We start from the raw sequence: 17,323 nt of genomic DNA, 5'->3' as shown, positions 1-17,323 counted from the left end.
GGAAGTAGTGTCTATAAATAACTGCAGATGATATACTCTGGTCTGGCTACAAAGATTTGCTGGCAGATGTAGTTTTTCTTTTGTTCGTAAGATACCAAGGATTGTTATTTTCAAGCGATATCGTTTCTAGTTAGTATAATATTTAATTTATAGTATATTATAACTATGTAATTGAACTTTAATGGTAAATACATCTCCACCCAGAATACAACTACGCATCAGAGGACCCTTTTTTAGAGACATTAGTAGCTATATTTAGAGTTCAAGACATTATTGACTTCTAATTCTTGCGATGTTAATAAAGATTCAGATACACTTGTGTGGATTGGATAATTTCTTGTGCTCAATTTTTATCCTGTTAATAGTGTTTAGTTAAGGGGAAGTATATGGGTAATGGAGACAAAAGTGTTTAATGTGTTTCCATAACTAACCACTGTTCTTATTGTATTGGTTGAAATATTATAGAAGAATGTTTCTATTGAGAATCATGCGAGCACAATACGTACTTATAGGAGAATGTGTTTCTATGTAGTTCAATAAAATGTTTTATTTTTTATTTTTCTCAAAATTCTATAACCAATACGTTAGGATATTGATTAGCATTTTCTTTTATCTATGCATGTAAATGAGTTTAATGTTCATACATTGTTAATTTAAAAAGTTATTGATACGATTTTTAAGATAATGATTATATAAGTTAATAAATTTATCATCTATTTTAATTTAGGATTAGAAGATAGTGAAAATTGTATTAGATTGTTAGTGTATAATTTGTTTGTCCTTTGATTATTATGTAATTATATTTTTTTATATGTAAATGATATATTGTTTAATATTTCTCTGATGTGTGTGTGTGTGTAGTAGAGGAATTTGGTACCATTCCAGTTGGTGTTGATTATCCGGGTGTGCCCTTTTACTGAATGTAACTTCACATGTACATTGGTTACTCTCAGTCGATGTCTTAATCTGTATGGATAATAACTTTGCTTGGCACACTAAAGATTTTAGTTTCCTCTTAGTAATAATTTTACTTTTTGTATGCTTTTATTTTTATTATTCTTGTGCTCATTGAAAACAAATTTATATGTTCAATTGGCAGGTTCACTAATGAAATTAGTTTTCTATAACAAAAATACGATGATACTCGCATGAATTTTTGTATGAAACATCTTGAAACTCTGTTATATTTGTTTTTGTGCGTTAACATTAGATTTTTAGGAATGATTTAACCAGCACTAAATTTTTGGGAGGTGCATGTTAAGTTCCCAGACGTATATTAAATAAAGGACAAAATCATAGTCACTGTAGTACTACTATTTATATCTTTGGTGAATGATTAATCCACGTTATCATATATATAATTAAAGTTTGTATTAATAGACAATTACTCTTAACATTTATGTATATGCATACTCAACCTTCAAATAAAAAAATTGTTTAATTTATTAGTTTCTCAAATCCATAACTAAATTGGAGATATAATTAGTTTTAAGGAGAAAAAGTTACTAAATTGTGTGTCGAGGATATTATTATAGAGAGGGCTAATATTTTCTCTTTCTGATTTTTTTTTATGTTTATCTATGAAAAAAAGATGCTTTAAAACATTATATAATATGAACTTTTGATAAAAGATATTGCTGATGTACTGTATCGTAATTTGAAGAAAAATTGTGTGAAAAGTTTATTTTTGTTCTTTTAACTAATGCCTTTTGGGATCGTGGTTCACAACATTTGAAGAAAAATGAAAAGAAAAGAAAATCTGAAAGAAATGTTATAGAATTGAAAAAATATATAATTATTAATTGAGAGAGATGGGAGAATATGTGTGTGGAGGGAGAATTATAGGTTATCTTAACAGAGACAGAGATTTGTACGCATGCATGTGTCTTTGTGTGGCAGCAGGTACTGTACCCTGAAACGCAATGTTTATTGTGTTTGTCTGTTTTTAACCCTTTGGTTTGAATTAATTTAGATTAGTATCTTCATTCCCTCATTCTATTCACTCACTTTTACTACTTTATCTGACTCTTCCCATGTGGAGCTCCACTCCTCTCTGTCTTTCTCTTTCTCTCTCTCATTCATCGGATCCATCTTCGGTTTCTGGGAAAGTTCCTTACCTTATCTGTACCATTCCATTCATATACAACTATTCTACATTCTCTCTTTCCTCCCATATGCGCGTATTATAGTGTGTGTTTCCTAGGACACATACCATCATTTTCATCATATTTACACCATTTTTTATTTATTAAATATTTTTCTGCAAACTCATTTCACCAGACAACTAATAACTTTATTCTACAGATCTCATGTATTTTTATTATATAATTTGATCACCTGTATTTCTATTTAAAAATGCAACTTAAATGTTTACTATTATAAACATAATTCATGTCTCTCAAGATTACCTTCTTATTTTCAGCCATATAAAACCTCTTATATAACTTTTTCTTTTGCATGTAAAATTTATTTGTCTATCGTATATTACCTACATTGCTATTAAAACAATGATAAAATAAGAATGAAACCTTTGATAAAAAACGAAGACATGATAAGAAAATTTGAGATAACTTTTAATATATATATATATATATATATATATATGACTTAAACTGTATTACTATTTTATTTTATTAATTATATCGTTCCCACATTACATTATTAAAAATAAAATAGTAATACAGTCTAAATCAGATTCGTAAAAATAAATTAGATGAGTTTTACACGTTGGTTTTCCAATTGTGAAACTAATAAAATAGTTTTGTTTTGTTTTCATATATAATTTCATAACTTTGGAATTAATGAGCAAATCTTAATAAACTGAAAACTTTATCTATATATACGAGGAATATAATGTCATATCAATTCAAATATATACATTCTCAATCAATAGACTTTTTTTTTTTTAATTTAGTTATTTCCTGCGTGCATAAATATAAATTTTCTTTTAGCTGAAAGGAATGGTTATGTAAGTCAAACAAATCAAAGTAACTTTATGATTTTTAATTATTATTGCAACATTTATATTTTATTTTTATTATACAATGTAATATTTTGATAGTTATTATAGAATTAAAGATAACGAAAAAAGTTAATAAATTAAATAAAATAATTTGATAAAATAAAAATAGATTAATTGAATGCGGTGAGCATATGGTTGAATATGTGATCACAAGTCAAGTTGTCTTGGTAGGAATATTTATAATCAATAAATATACTATAATTAATAACTTTGCTGTCTATTATTTTATGATTATCAAAATAAAGGACTTGTACGGAATTATGAAATTGTTTTATTTATAAATTTGGTTTCAACACAGTTTAATCATTTCTACCGTGTGGATTTTAAAATAAAACAAGCGAATATTTAAAAGAAAAAATTATGCATGAAACATCAACACCCATCAATTACACAATATATATGATTAAAATCTACTTTGAATACCGCTAATTTAAAGTAAAGGTACGAAAAGTTATACAGAAAAAAGAAAAAATATAAACCAAAATATGAAATATGTATGAAAACATTGCTTTAAACATTTTTATTTATTTGACTTTAATATTAATACCATTATTAATGTGAAAATGTTGTACTAACAGTAAAGAAATTTATTTTCATAATAATCTCTAATTAAAATACAGTACATAAACTTGTATAAAAAGAGTATATTTGAGTTTTGAAACATTATCTAAAAGCAGATATATAGAAAACAGGTATATACTATATATAGCGATATGTGTGTTTGTTTTATCGTATTTTGAAAAGTGAAATAAATAATTTATAGAAACTAATATCAAGCTGGCCTAGTTGGTTTCCCAGTACGCACACCTAGCGCATTGTAGCATCGCCCCTCAACCACCTTTTTCAGACAACGACAACACGTGTCTCCACCTTACCCATCCACGTCAGCACAGGCTCTTTCCCTCACTCTTCATTTCATTTTAGCACCACCACCTTTACTCTTTGCTTCGTTCCTTCTTTCATTCTTTCTTTCTTCTCTGATTGATTGAACGCAGTGAGTGAGTGAGTGAGCGAGCGAGGTAGGGTTTTCGTGTGTTCTCTCTAGAGTTCGCAACCATGGGGTCCATCCCCGATCCTGGCGAGTTGAGCGAGTTGACTCAGCCGAGCTTCGACGAGTTCCAGCGCCAAACCTCTCTCATGACCAGCTGCACCCTCCTCTGGAAGGAACTCTCCGACCACTTTTCCTCGCTCGAGGAGGACCTCAAGCACAAATCTGAAGCTCTGAAACGCAAGATGCGCACACTCGACACCGCCACTTCTGACTCCCTCCGCCTTCTTGACCGCCGTGAAACATCCCTCGACGCCACTCTCCAGATCGCCCTCCGCACGCTCGACACGCGCCGCACCGCTGCCCTATCCTCTTTCCTTGACGACCACGTGGACGACGACGCCGGCGAGGTTGACGACGCCACCGGCCTCGTCCTCAAACTCAAGTCCTTCTGCCTCCGTATGGATGCCTTCGGCTTCTGGACCTTCCTCAGCGCCAAGAAGAAGGAGCTCGATGGATTACGCGCCGAGGTCCCTGTCGCCCTTGCCGAATGCGTCGATCCGGCCAAATTCGTCCTCGAGGCCATCTCCGAGGTCTTTCCGGTCGACAAGAGAGGGGAGAAGCCCGGTCACGACCTAGGCTGGGCCTGCGTCCTTGTCCTCGAGTCTCTGATTCCGGTCGTCGTCGACCCGGTCATCGGAAAATCGAGGCTGTTGGTCACCCCCACCGTGAAGGAGCATGCCACGGAGATAGCGGAGACTTGGAAGGCCAGCCTGGAGGAGCGTGGCGGCGCGGAAAACGTGAAGACACCTGACGTCCACACCTTCTTGCAGCACGTGGTTACCTTCGGGATTGTCAAGAACGAGGACTTGGATTTGTACCGGAAGCTTGTTATTGCTTCCGCTTGGAGGAAACAGATGCCGAAGCTCGCGCTTTCGCTTGGTCTTACTCAGCAAATGCCTGGTATAGTCACAATTACGGTTCTACGCAAATTCATTTTGTGGATTTGTTATTTGTTTGCTGAAAATGTTGTGTTTGCGTGTGTTGTTTTTAGATATGATTGAAGAGTTGATCAGCAAAGGGCAGCAGCTTGATGCAGTTCATTTTACATATGAAGTGGGTCTTGTGGATAAGTTTCCTCCTGTTCCCTTGTTGAAGTCTTTTCTCAAGGATGCTAAGAAAGTTGCGGCTTCTATTTTGGAAGATCCTAATAATGCAGGCCGAGCAGCGGTATTTTTCCCCTTTTTGTTTTTAACGTCTTTGTGTGTGGTTGGTTTGGTTGAGTTGTTGAACGAGTAAAACTCTTCTAGAAACACTTGTATCAGATGAAAATAACAGGGTAAAAAGAAGTTTAGTTATTTTCTAAGCTCAACATCTGGAGAAGTGGAGAAATTAAATGTGAGAACTTTTATGAGAAATAAGTTTAATTCATAAGGAAGTTGTTTAATTCATAAGAAACAAGTTAGCTGTAGCTCATAAGGAAGTAGTTTAATTCATATTATTTCGTTCATTTAGAAAAGCTTATGGAGTAGTTTATCCAAACCCGCCCTTTCTAGGTCAACGTGCGGAGGCTGAACTGCCTTTTCTTTTATGCTCGACGAGATTGTCTGTGAATGTGTAGTTGGTACTTGATGCACGTTTCTATTTTTGGTTTATTTTGTATAGACAGAGGATGCAGCTTATTAGAAAGAATATGCCTAGGATTCAGTTTCTGATAGGGGAAGAGAGTGGTGATATCTTTCAGGGTCTTAGTGTTGGTACTTGGTTAGACACTGATCTGATTTCTGATTCTTCTCATCTATTTGTTTTTCTTCTTTGGTTAGTTGGAAGATAAAAAAGGGCCGGAAATGGTAAAAGCGCTCTATTTGTGTGGTGTTGTTTTCTTGAGTTATTAGAAGTGATGGGTTTAATATATTAACGATCATTTTGTTTTTTTCTGTGTTGAATGAAATTGGCAGTACCTAGCTGCAAGGAAAGAGCAGTCTGCACTCAGGGCTGTGATTAAATGCATCGAAGAATACAAACTTGAGGCTGATTTCCCTCCAGAAAATCTGAAGAAGCGACTTGAACAGTTGGAGAAGGTGAAGACAGTGAAGACCGAGAAAAGGAAACCGGCTGCTGTTCCTGCCAATAAGAGAACTCGAGCAAGCAACAGCAATGGAGGTCCAATGCCACCAGCCAAAGCTGGGCGTTTGACTAATGCGTATGTATCATCTTTCCCTGCTGCTCCTACATTTGTTAGGTCTCCATCACACGGGCAATACCCAGCTGCTCTTCCACCATACCCTTCCCCACCCCACATGTATGGCAGCAGAAGTCCCCCGGCAAATCCTTATGCTGCTTATTCGCCTGAGCCTGCACCAGCTATTGCAGGATCTTACCCAGCGGCTCCCATGAACTATCCTGCATATGGTGGCTATGGAAATGTCTTGGCACCCACTTATCAGCAGGCTTACTACCGATAGAAATGACAACCCTCGAAGATGGTAACCACTGATATGACGACCTTGATCAAATTTACTTTCGCAATGTTGTTTGTAATCACTAACCGTTTAACGGTAGCAGTTCTGTGTGTTAATTATAACTACTGTCCCACTTCCTGCTCTGCGTGGGGATAAGCTGTATTTCTAATGTTGATCCCATAGTACTAGGTGATTGTGGAAAGTAACTAGGACGGCCAAGAAACATCAGAAACTCAACAACCACTGTTCGGTTTAGTTGTAGAAAGACTTACTGTGTTTACATTATATGCTTATCTTGGGATCGAACTGAAGGAAAACAAAAAAGGAAAAAAGGTAATCTGTTTCTTGGCAGCTGTTGACTATGGTATAAAGACTATAAAGGAAATAATTTTGTCTGAGATGAATGTTTTTTACATTGATGAGGGGTTCTGATTTCGCATTACTGGACGATGATGTTTCTTAGTATTGCATTCTTCCAAAGAATAGTTCTATTTAACCCCTTGGATGAAGTGCTGATGTGTTTAAGATGTTAAGAATGTTTTTTTTATGCAATATATGTTTCTATAAAATGTTAGAAAGATTAACTAGAGAATAATGTCAGGCTAACAATTACCTTTTTTATTTCCCCAAAACCTAAGATGAGAAAAAAGAATGTGAGTAACCCAGGTGGAGTGGGAAAGTTAGGAGAATCCTGCCAGCTAAATCAGGGATGTGTATGAGGTTTGGTGTGACAGTAACAGTATATCGGTTGGGGATAAAAAAAATAAAGGAAACAGATAACAATTATGTATTCCTGAATAGTAGGAACAGTATTCGCATTCACGCTACTTACCTAATTAAACTGAGCGCAATAACCCATATAAAGAAAGGAAGAGAACATTCAGAACGTGAGTTGGTAGTAAAGACCACTAAGGAGGCAGGGAATCTTTGATGAGTATCCATAAAAAGAAGGAAGAAAGCACTCGGAACATACAGTTATTGCAATGACCGCTATGGAGGCAGGGAATCTTTCATGGCTAGTTTTTCTGCACTCCTAATACCCCAACTACGGTATTTGTTAGTACCACATTTAACTGTGGTATCTTATTACATTCCTTTTGTGGCATTCTTCTAAAGAATAATTCTAAGTTAATCCTCTTGTTTACTAAATGAAGAAAGTATTCATGCTTTCTTATGTTTTTGACAAATATTTTTCACATATTTTATTATAGAATGCTGACATTAAAGAAGCTGGAGTAGGAGAAATTGACGACTAAATTTAGTCTGTAGAATATTATATCTGTTATTGAAATAAAATATGAAGGGAAGAGATCGCAATTATGAATCCTAGGAAAAAAGTATTGACACTACTCAACAACCCAAGAAAAGTAGGAAGAAACACAGAAGATAGGTGGTTGCAAAGAAGACCACATGGAGGCAGGGAATCTTTTCTCACATGTTAAGCTAGCTTACACAGTCGAGTTACAACTTGCTACTCCACTTTTCTTATCACTCATACTTTGCTTTGGATTACTTTGATTTCACATTCCGCATTTCCACGAGGACATCCAGTTTCTTCTCGGTCCTTCACGACCATTCCCTGTTATAGTAACTTCCGATTATGTTTTCTAGTCTCAGCCTTCATCTTTCATGTAACCTTGTTTCTCTAATGTCAAAATCCTTCAAATGGATATGAGACTGTGTTTTGTGGATCATGATGCTTGAGCTAGTAAGGAATGTCTTTAGATTTTAGGACAGATTATATGATAAATCGTGGCAATGTATTTAAATTTGGGTACAGTTCTGAGGATAATCAAGAATTGGGATAATGAAATATTCTTGAAAGGAAAACAGATAAAAAAACAAGTCTAAATGTGAGTTGCAGAGACGTTGATTAAGTCTGAAGTAAAAGCGAAATATGTATCTGCTGTACAAAATCAGTGACAGTTCTTTTGTGAGTAAGACGCAGAGTTGGCAAGGTGTCCACGGGTCCTTATAATATCATGAAACATCAAAGGTCTCCGTTCATGCTTACATTATTGCTGTCATTCCATTTCTAAATATTCCAAGTTTGGCCTAGCTAGCATCTAAGGTTGTTGTTGAAGTAGCAATTTTGGTTCAGTTGAACACGTAATTTACACTCCAAGGAAAGATGAAAAACTGAACCAAGGAATAATAGCTTCAAAATTCAAAAGGAAACCCAGTGGCCACATTTTGTAGTTGACAGATAAGATGTGATCGATAATTGGGTATTGTAGAGACATGAATGACGCATATAAATGAAGCATCTTGTATGAGTGTTGTAGCACCTTAATGGGGGACATCAACTATTTATTCACGTGAAAACCCTAATTGTCTATGTGGAGCAAGCCTAGCTACCCTTCTCACACTCAACTTCTACTATTTCCAATTTCAAATTCTCTAATATATTAGGATCATATAATATTTTTCGCATCTAGAAAAAAAAATCAAAATAATAATAATTTAATTATATATGTATATATATTACTTTTTAACTTTAAAGTATTAATATATATTATTCAAGCGGATAGTTAAGTGATTTTTTTCCTTGAAAGAGTTCCAATCTATCATTTCTTATATTGATGAAAAAATATGTTTTTTTAGTCTTTATAAAAATAGATAAAGGTGGCAAGATTTTTATATATTTTTATCTTTAAACTTAAAAAAAAAGACATATTTAGTATTTCTTAATTACTTTAAAAATTGATGAATTTTTAAAACGGACTAAATTTTCATATTTTAGAAAAATATCAAAATAATTACATAAAATTGTCAGATTTTTTTCATCAGAAAAATTGACAGATTAGAAACATATACTCTTATATTTGAAAAACATTCAACTGTTCGTTATTGATTTTTTTATGAAAATATGTTGTGCCTGCGCAACCGATCCTGTTTTGATTGAAGTCATACCTTGAACCTCAGCCAATCATGATTGAAAAGCCCAATTATGGGAATTAAATCAAAATTGCATATTTCTATGTATGATTTGCTTTGCTTCAGATTTTATATTGTTCAAAATTTGAATATCCCTTTTCATATATGATAAAATTCAATACAAATAAGCTGAGATTAAAAAAGTATATATCCTTATTTCTTAAGTATTACTGCCAACTTTTCATATATATATAAAAACTTGTATGTGTTCACCATCTTGAATAATTTAATAAGAACAAGGTGATACTTTGATAGTATCAAAAAAATATCAACTAAAAAAAGTTGGATTCTCTTTTCCTTTTAAGATTCTTTTATAAAAAAAATAAAATAAAAGCTTAAGTAAACATATTTTCAAGAAACTGTACTGTAAGTTTGAATAATGATAGTAAATGTAGTAAATCGAAGGTCCAATAATAATTAAAAGAACCTAAGTTTAATTATTAAAATTTGAATTTGTTTAATTGGGTAAAATTTAATATCATTACAAAAAATATATAAATCAGTTATATTAATATAAGTCATATTGAAAAGAAGTTGACAATTGTTGTTATAAACTATTTCTTTTCTTTGTCATCGTATTTATTATTTTTATGTTAACTAATAAACTTAAATTATTACTTACATCTAATTTTTGTGATATATGCTATTTTAAGTTTTTAATTACAGGAGTAACATTGTTTATAAATTTATGAAATATATACGAAGGTAAACATTTCAGTCTCTTACTCCACATAGTTTCCTTCCGATATAATTTACAAACATACCACAATTAATCAAAGATAAGATGAGATTGATTGATCTGTAATCGGTTTAATTAATTAATTTTAAGTAGCTATAACTTATAATATAATATAATAATAACATTGTTAACTAACTAAAGTGCCAAAGTTTAAACCAGAAATAATTAAATATTTTTATCAAATATTGTTTGAATAAATTAACATCAATCTCATATATATAATAGAAACTATATTATTATTATTAGCAGTAGTAATATTATACTATAAAACTTACATTAAGTATTATAGTTAATAAAGCACATAATAATCAATTTAATTATGATAATGTGAATATTTGGTGGTACTATTTACGTTAAATTGAATGGGAATGTCATTTTATTATTATGTAATTGGATTTTTATTGTGAATTTTATAGTTGATTATTATTATTATTATTATTATTATATTTTATTTGAGAGTTTAATAACTTATTTTTATACTTTATTGATGATTTATGTTGTATTATTTGAGTATTTTGTGTGAAAGGGTAACTAGTTTGTCTGGCATTGTTATTTTATTTAGCATAGTATTTTTCTTTGCCTATAATTACGTGAAGTGCGTTAAAAAAAAATAATCTATCAAATATTTTATGAGTGAACCCATTTTCATAAATTTTTTCCGGCAATACACAAACAAACATACAAAACTTGCCGAAATGGACCGGTTAGTACAAATTATCATATAGTTAGTTACATTATTTTTTTTGTCAGTATTGTTTTTTTTATAATACATTAAACATTACAACCATGTTTATTGTACCACATTGTCGTTTCCCATAAAACTAAAATGACAATTTGTATCTTTTATATACAAATTTTGTCCCATAAATTTTTATCACATCATAGTTTTGATATTACCAAGAAGTAAGAAAAATTACTTTTTTTCTTAAAATATGAAGAAAATAAAAAGCACAAGTAACTTTAACGCCAGAAAATAGTTTGACAGGAAAACACAAACCAAATATAGAAAGCAAGGAAGTCAACTTAATAAAAATAAAATGAAGAATCAATTTGAAGAAATAGTAAGAGAATATATAAAAGAACGTATTGATAAAAACTATTTACTTAATATAATTATATATTTTCATGTAATTAAAAGAAATATTCTACATAAGATTGTTGTGATTGTATAAAATATTAATAAAAGGATTAAATATGATTGTAGTCCATAAACTTTGGAATTTTTTTTTTCAAAATTTCAATACATTTTTGTCCTCAAAATAAAAAAGAATGATTAGATATAGTATTTTTGTTCCAATTATAACTTAAAGAATGAGTACATACATTCTTTTCGACCCAATTATTTTAAGTTTTTTTACGTATCAAATGCATTTTCAATTTACATTAAAGCAAGAATGTGGTAAACAACTCAAATGTTAATATAAAAATTTTGAACTAACATTAAAACAAGAACATATCAAATGATATAAACAACTCTAATCTTAACATAAAACGAAATACATTAAAAATAAAACTTAAAGTAATTAGATTAAAGGATTATATTTATTTATTTCTGAAATTTAGAGATCCAAAATATATCACAATTTTGGACCAAATCTCAATTTCACGTCAAGATTCAAAGATTAAAAACATATTTAACCCTTAACAAAATTTAACAAATTAAATAATCTATTATATAAAATAAAAACTCATAATACAACTGGCAACTGAATTGATTTATCTAATAAAAACACATACTTGTTCTGATCAACAGTAAAAAAAAGTGTTTTCTGTACAAATATTTTAAAAAAAATTGATTGACAAAAAAAAAACAGGAAATGAATACATCGGAACAAATAAATATTTTTTGTTTTCATTAATTTTTCATATATTTTCTCTGTTTTATCCCCGTTTTTATTTTGTTATACTCTTTACGAGGTTCTAACATATTTCTGACATGCAATAAATTTTTATTGTAAATAAAATATTAAACTAACTCAATAAATGAATCATCTTCAGTGATGGTCCATTTTATGTTTGTGTTTATCATGATGTGTACGTGCTTAGCTGTGTTCTATAGTACAAACAAAATAAGAAAGAAAAAAATAGAATATAGAAAGATAGTATTATGAATAGCGTCCAAATACACCAGTGTATTTTCCTTCTTCTTTGTTCTAAATTCAGTGTGACAAATATCCTTTAGGATCATAATTGAAAAATAAAACAAAAACTGAAAATGCTCTTTCTATCCATTCCAATGCTACATTCTACTTTTGCATGCATCACAGCCATCTATGTTTGAATATGATAAGTTTAACAATTTCTTTGAAACTTATGTGGACGAGAAGTTGGCAATGTTCAAAATCTTTCAACTGGAACCAATGATTTTAGAAGAATTTTCAAACAAAGAAAATAATATCTCTACTTAATATGGACAAGAACTATAGTCAGGTCACACGCTAGGCTTCTGCTATTGTCATTTCCAAAGGTCGCTCACTCTTCGTCCTCTCCACTAAATTAGGCTAAATTTCCAATTAGTCATCTAAACCAGGTTTTTTCTTCATCACATTCGCAGCACCACTGAGGAATTAATTTATCAATACCAATTATGTTCAATTTAGTTCTTGCATTGTGTTTTTTTTTTTTTTTCTTACAATTTTAAGTTAAACCAGATCCCTCAGTTTAGATACTTCTGTAACCGAAGTTATATATTTATCAGACTTAGGTATAGATGTTTAACCAAAAGGGTTGAGATTTTTGTTGTTCTTGTTGACACTGATTGAATTTGAAGTGGTAGTGTTTTTAAGGCTAATTGCCAGAGAGAATAGGAAACTATGTGAATTTCATATTTCAGAAATAGTTCATATTCCACAGATAGACTGCACAAAGTTGGTCGTTTTGCGGGTTAAAGCACATATGTATACTAATTTATCTTTTTTTATCTTCCATCACTGTAGAGAGCTGATATCATGGCAGTTGAAAAGTCTGGAATTGCCAAAGATGTTACAGAAGTGAGTTTCTGCTCTTTTATCACATTTTTAATGTTTTTTTAGAAGTGTTGTTCCCTTGTGTTTTGGTGTTTGTAACTCGTATACATAGTGATGTATGTTGTTTTATTTGATGAAGTTGATCGGTAAAACCCCATTAGTATATCTGACTAAAATCACGGAGGGTTCTGTTGCCCGGGTTGCTGCCAAACTAGAATTGATGGAGCCATGCTCAAGTGTAAAAGACAGGTAACGATTTCGATCTCTTTCACCTTGCTACAATCACTTGAGTTTTCGTTCTTGCTTTCAGATGTTTTTTGGAATCACTTGATGACTTTGTTCCTATGATATATATGCACGCTAAATTTAGGATTGCGTTTAGTATGATTGCTGATGCCGAGGAAAAAGGAATTATCACCCCTGGACAGGTTAGTACAGAGAAATATCGTCGAATTGAGCATCAATAGTGAAGCTGTTTGAGTCACAAACAACTTAGTGTATGAAATTGATGAACTTCGTTAAATCTCACGGCACTTATTTGTTTAAAGGTGTATGAAAACACTGGTATGCGTTAGGTTAGTTTGTGCTAAAACTTTTCTAGGAAGTGGAGGAGAGAAAATAAAATAAAATTGTTTGTATGAATTTGGTGTAACCCTGAGTTGACAAGTACAATTTATGGTGCATGTGGGTTGTGTTATTTTACTGAAGAGCACCCTGATTGAGGCAACGAGTGGGAATACTGGGATTGGATTAGCATTCCTGGCAGCAGCGAAGGGTTACAAGCTTATAATTACAATGCCTGCTTCAATGAGTCTTGAAAGAAGAACCATTCTTCTGTCGTTTGGGGCTGAGTTGGTTCTCACAGATCCTGCAAAAGGAATGAAAGGGGCAGTTCACAAAGCTGAAGAGATATTAGCTAAGACTCCCAATGCCTATATACTTCAGCAATTTGAAAACCCTGCCAATCCTAAGGTAATCTACAAATTTGTTCTGTAACTGCAGCAGTGAATGCTTGACAACTTGGGTGACACATTTTGTTATCATTGAATTTGAAGGTACATTATGAAACTACAGGCCCAGAGATATGGGAAGGCTCAGGAGGGGAAGTTGATGCACTTATTAGTGGTATAGGAACTGGTGGCACCATAACTGGTGCAGGAAAATTTCTTAAAGAGCAGAATCATAATATAAAGGTTAGTTTTTAAATTTGTATGTTTAAATATAATTTAATAGAACTGTGCATGTAATTTTTCCTGAGAATGGAGCCATATATTTTGGCTATGGTTTACAGTTTTATATATTTATGTACTCATTTTATTTTTATGAAGCTATATGGTGTGGAACCAGTTGAAAGTCCAGTGCTCTCAGGAGGAAAACCTGGTGAGTATTTACACATTCTTTGCTCCACTGTGACGAAAACTGACAAAATGTTCAATTTGAAATATTTTGCACTCCTCCACAAAAATGTTGGGCAGTTGATTTTTGTTTAGTTTTCTATTTATTCATTATTGGAAGATTGCGTGAGAAATTAAAGTAGAGATTGTATTGAAGTTGTTGTAGCAGAACTGTTTTTTTGTCTTGATCTGCGTACTCGTATTATTATTACAAGAAGATTGCCACAAGTTTTATTTATTCAGCAGAACATTGATTGTTTGTGTCCCTACGGAATTTTATTAGTCTGTCCCTGTACGTTTTCCTGTTTGTTTTCCCTCTGGTAATTACCTATTTACACGCTGAATGGTTTTTCTTTATAATAAAAAATGAGAGTTGAGATAAGAACATGTTCTTTAACTGTTGCTGATAAGCAGATTGCCATTGTGAACATCTAGGTCCACACAAGATTCAAGGGATTGGTGCTGGTTTTGTCCCAGGAGTATTGGAAGTTAGTCTCTTAGATGAAGTAGTTCAAGTAAGCTTTTAATGCCTTTTGAATAGTCATTATGTTTTTCAAGGCTTAACAGAATAATACATAAGGAAATATTATAACCTTATTCTGAAGTTGTTTGGAAACGAAAAGCACAGTTTTGGGAAACAATGTGAAAACTCCTCTATTTATTATTTCATATGATGATTGACAAATAACGTAAAATTCTTTTTACATGGGTTTGCTAATGGGTGTTTCTTGTTTTAATATCAATTTGCTGATATTGTTGCATTGTGCCCACTTTGGTTTGAGCAAAGCCGATTTTTGCAACTAAATGAGGTATTTCATGTTTAGGTGTATATTGTTTATTATTTTTTTGGGTACCAAATGAAGGTAGTAAGGAAGTAATGGTGCGCATTCAGTTATAGTTTCTGCTATATAATTGTCCTACAAAGTACAATGGTTCTCTCCTTCCATACACAAGTCCTGAGTTGGGAAAATTTTGAATGGCACCCTCGTTAGCTCTATTTCTCATTGTTTTTGCGATTTTTTTTGGACATTTCTAACAGTTTAAGATTTATTAACAATGGATGTATGATTTGGCAGATATCAAGTGATGAAGCAATAGAAACTGCAAAGCTTCTTGCACTTAAAGAGGGTCTATTCGTAAGTTCTAAACCTCTAAAACAGCAATGATTGAGCCTATTCCTCTAATAGATGCCTATCTATTTTGTCTCTTTTTATGATTTTGGATACAAATTTATTGTATAATACCTGTACAGTTTGTTGAATCTATACTTGAAATATTACTGTAGGTTGGAATATCATCTGGAGCTGCAGCAGCAGCTGCCATTAAGATAGCAAAAAGAGCAGAAAATGCTGGAAAACTAGTTGTTGTAAGTTGATCTCTTTCTCTACAAATGTCTGTCAAGAACTTGCAACATAATCCCATGTTTTTGGTCAATGGATTGTTTGTTTAGTTTTGATGGATGACAACTGAGATTAATGAGCATTATTTTAAGTTTCACTTAGCGGACAGTTCTGTTTTGATTATGTACAGGTTATTTTCCCAAGCTTTGGTGAGAGGTACCTGTCCTCTGTGCTGTTTGAATCAGTCAGACGGGAAGCTGAAAGCCTTACTTTTGAATCCTGATTTCAAGTGGCGGATTCAAATTGCAATTCTCAAATAAACACTACTTCAGAAGAAAATAAAGGAAATTTTTTTACTTATGAAGAAGGCTTCTGAAATTATTTAGAATGGCACTTTTTCGTGGAATATAATCTATGGTTTTTATTCTCTTAATGAGTGCATTTGATATCTCGAATAATAGCAATGAAAATGACCACTATACTAGTTAAATTTTACTATTATGCAGAGTTATCAAACTTGAAAATCTAAATAAACTCTTTCGTAGACTCCCAAGAGTTTTCCTAACATAAAAGAAATCTATTAATGACATATTAGCATAACATAATGACCAATAATTCAATATTTCCACTTCATAATAAAGTATGATACTACTAAATAAGATTAAACTAAATAGATGAATAGATCTGTGAAACCACGTAACCCAATTTTTTGGCATAAAATTAAAACATAGATAGTTGAAAAGTTTGTACATCATGCAATTCTAGGCTACTAAGTTGGTTAGGAAGCAGACAAACTTTTACCTTGCTTATTAATAACCATTTTCATCCTATTACCATAAATAGTAAGTCATTCCATGAACTTGATGCATTCCTATAGTGTAACTCCTCATTTGAGGGAGTTAGAAGCAAGGGTATTCTATTATGAGAGAGTGTATTGTTTCTCTACTCGTATTTAGAGAGGCTGTAGTTTTTCTTCCACTTAGTGAGAATACTTTTCTACTCTTGCCCCATGGTTTTTCCCTTACTAGATGAGGGTTTGTTGTGTGAAAATAGTGTTAATATTCGTACTTTCTCATCTTCTAGCTAAGATATTACTGTGACTATGATAACCAGCACTAGTAGTATCAAAGTGAATAGGTTATTGATATTATTCCATTGTGATGTACACTAGTATAGTGTTGATGACAATTTGTAATATGCATTGTGGTTGAAATATAGTCTGATTTGTCAATCAGAAAGGAGTTTATCTTATTACTTGATATTTAACATGAAAGTATATGTCTAAGAAAGTTCTATTTATAAAGGACTTGATATTCAAGTGTGCCCGTTGACGATTCAATTTTCTTTCTTGGAAACTCACCTGGGTACTATTTTACTTCCTACCATCATTATTTCAATAGGTGGTACTATTGACAATTAAAGTTGCATAAGCCAAATCAATGAAAAACAATAAAACAGAGTGAAATAGTGGCAAC

The 17,323-nt window shown here is 32.1% G+C and overlaps 2 protein-coding genes across 5 annotated transcripts; both read left to right on the top strand.

The window, feature by feature from the left end:
* The first annotated feature begins 3,964 nt into the window (after positions 1 to 3,964).
* Positions 3,965 to 6,870, top strand: LOC114190403 (FRIGIDA-like protein). 2 transcript variants are annotated; one of them, XM_028079270.2, is made up of 4 exons: positions 3,965 to 4,973; positions 5,065 to 5,240; positions 5,834 to 5,860; positions 5,969 to 6,870. In XM_028079270.2, exons 1-4 carry the CDS (start codon positions 4,079 to 4,081, stop codon positions 6,473 to 6,475), a joined length of 1,605 nt encoding a protein of 534 aa, XP_027935071.1. In that variant the 5' UTR covers positions 3,965 to 4,078; the 3' UTR covers positions 6,476 to 6,870. The 2 variants fall into 2 exon arrangements, with proteins under 2 accessions (XP_027935071.1, XP_027935072.1); XM_028079271.2 differs by lacking the exon at positions 5,834 to 5,860 and having other exon boundaries at positions 3,966 to 4,973.
* A 5,602-nt stretch (positions 6,871 to 12,472) lies between these two features.
* Positions 12,473 to 16,281, top strand: LOC114189807 (cysteine synthase-like). Of its 3 annotated transcripts, none has more exons than XM_085675666.1 (11): positions 12,473 to 12,615; positions 13,085 to 13,138; positions 13,254 to 13,363; positions 13,485 to 13,542; positions 13,823 to 14,086; positions 14,170 to 14,307; positions 14,443 to 14,494; positions 14,923 to 15,023; positions 15,585 to 15,644; positions 15,794 to 15,874; positions 16,039 to 16,281. In XM_085675666.1, exons 2-11 carry the CDS (start codon positions 13,097 to 13,099, stop codon positions 16,129 to 16,131), a joined length of 999 nt encoding a protein of 332 aa, XP_085531792.1. In that variant the 5' UTR covers positions 12,473 to 12,615; positions 13,085 to 13,096; the 3' UTR covers positions 16,132 to 16,281. The 3 variants fall into 3 exon arrangements, with proteins under 3 accessions (XP_085531792.1, XP_027934305.1, XP_085531791.1); XM_028078504.2 differs by having other exon boundaries at positions 12,522 to 12,678; positions 14,944 to 15,023; XM_085675665.1 differs by having other exon boundaries at positions 12,522 to 12,678.
* The last annotated feature ends 1,042 nt before the right edge of the window (positions 16,282 to 17,323 follow it).

This window comes from Vigna unguiculata, chromosome 7 (assembly GCF_037176805.1).
Source record: "Vigna unguiculata cultivar grain cowpea cultivar isolate G323 ecotype 2 chromosome 7, ASM3717680v1, whole genome shotgun sequence".
Lineage (NCBI taxonomy): Eukaryota > Viridiplantae > Streptophyta > Magnoliopsida > Fabales > Fabaceae > Vigna > Vigna unguiculata.
Note: the sequence above shows the minus strand (reverse complement) of the source record. Positions and strands in the feature narration are given on the sequence as shown.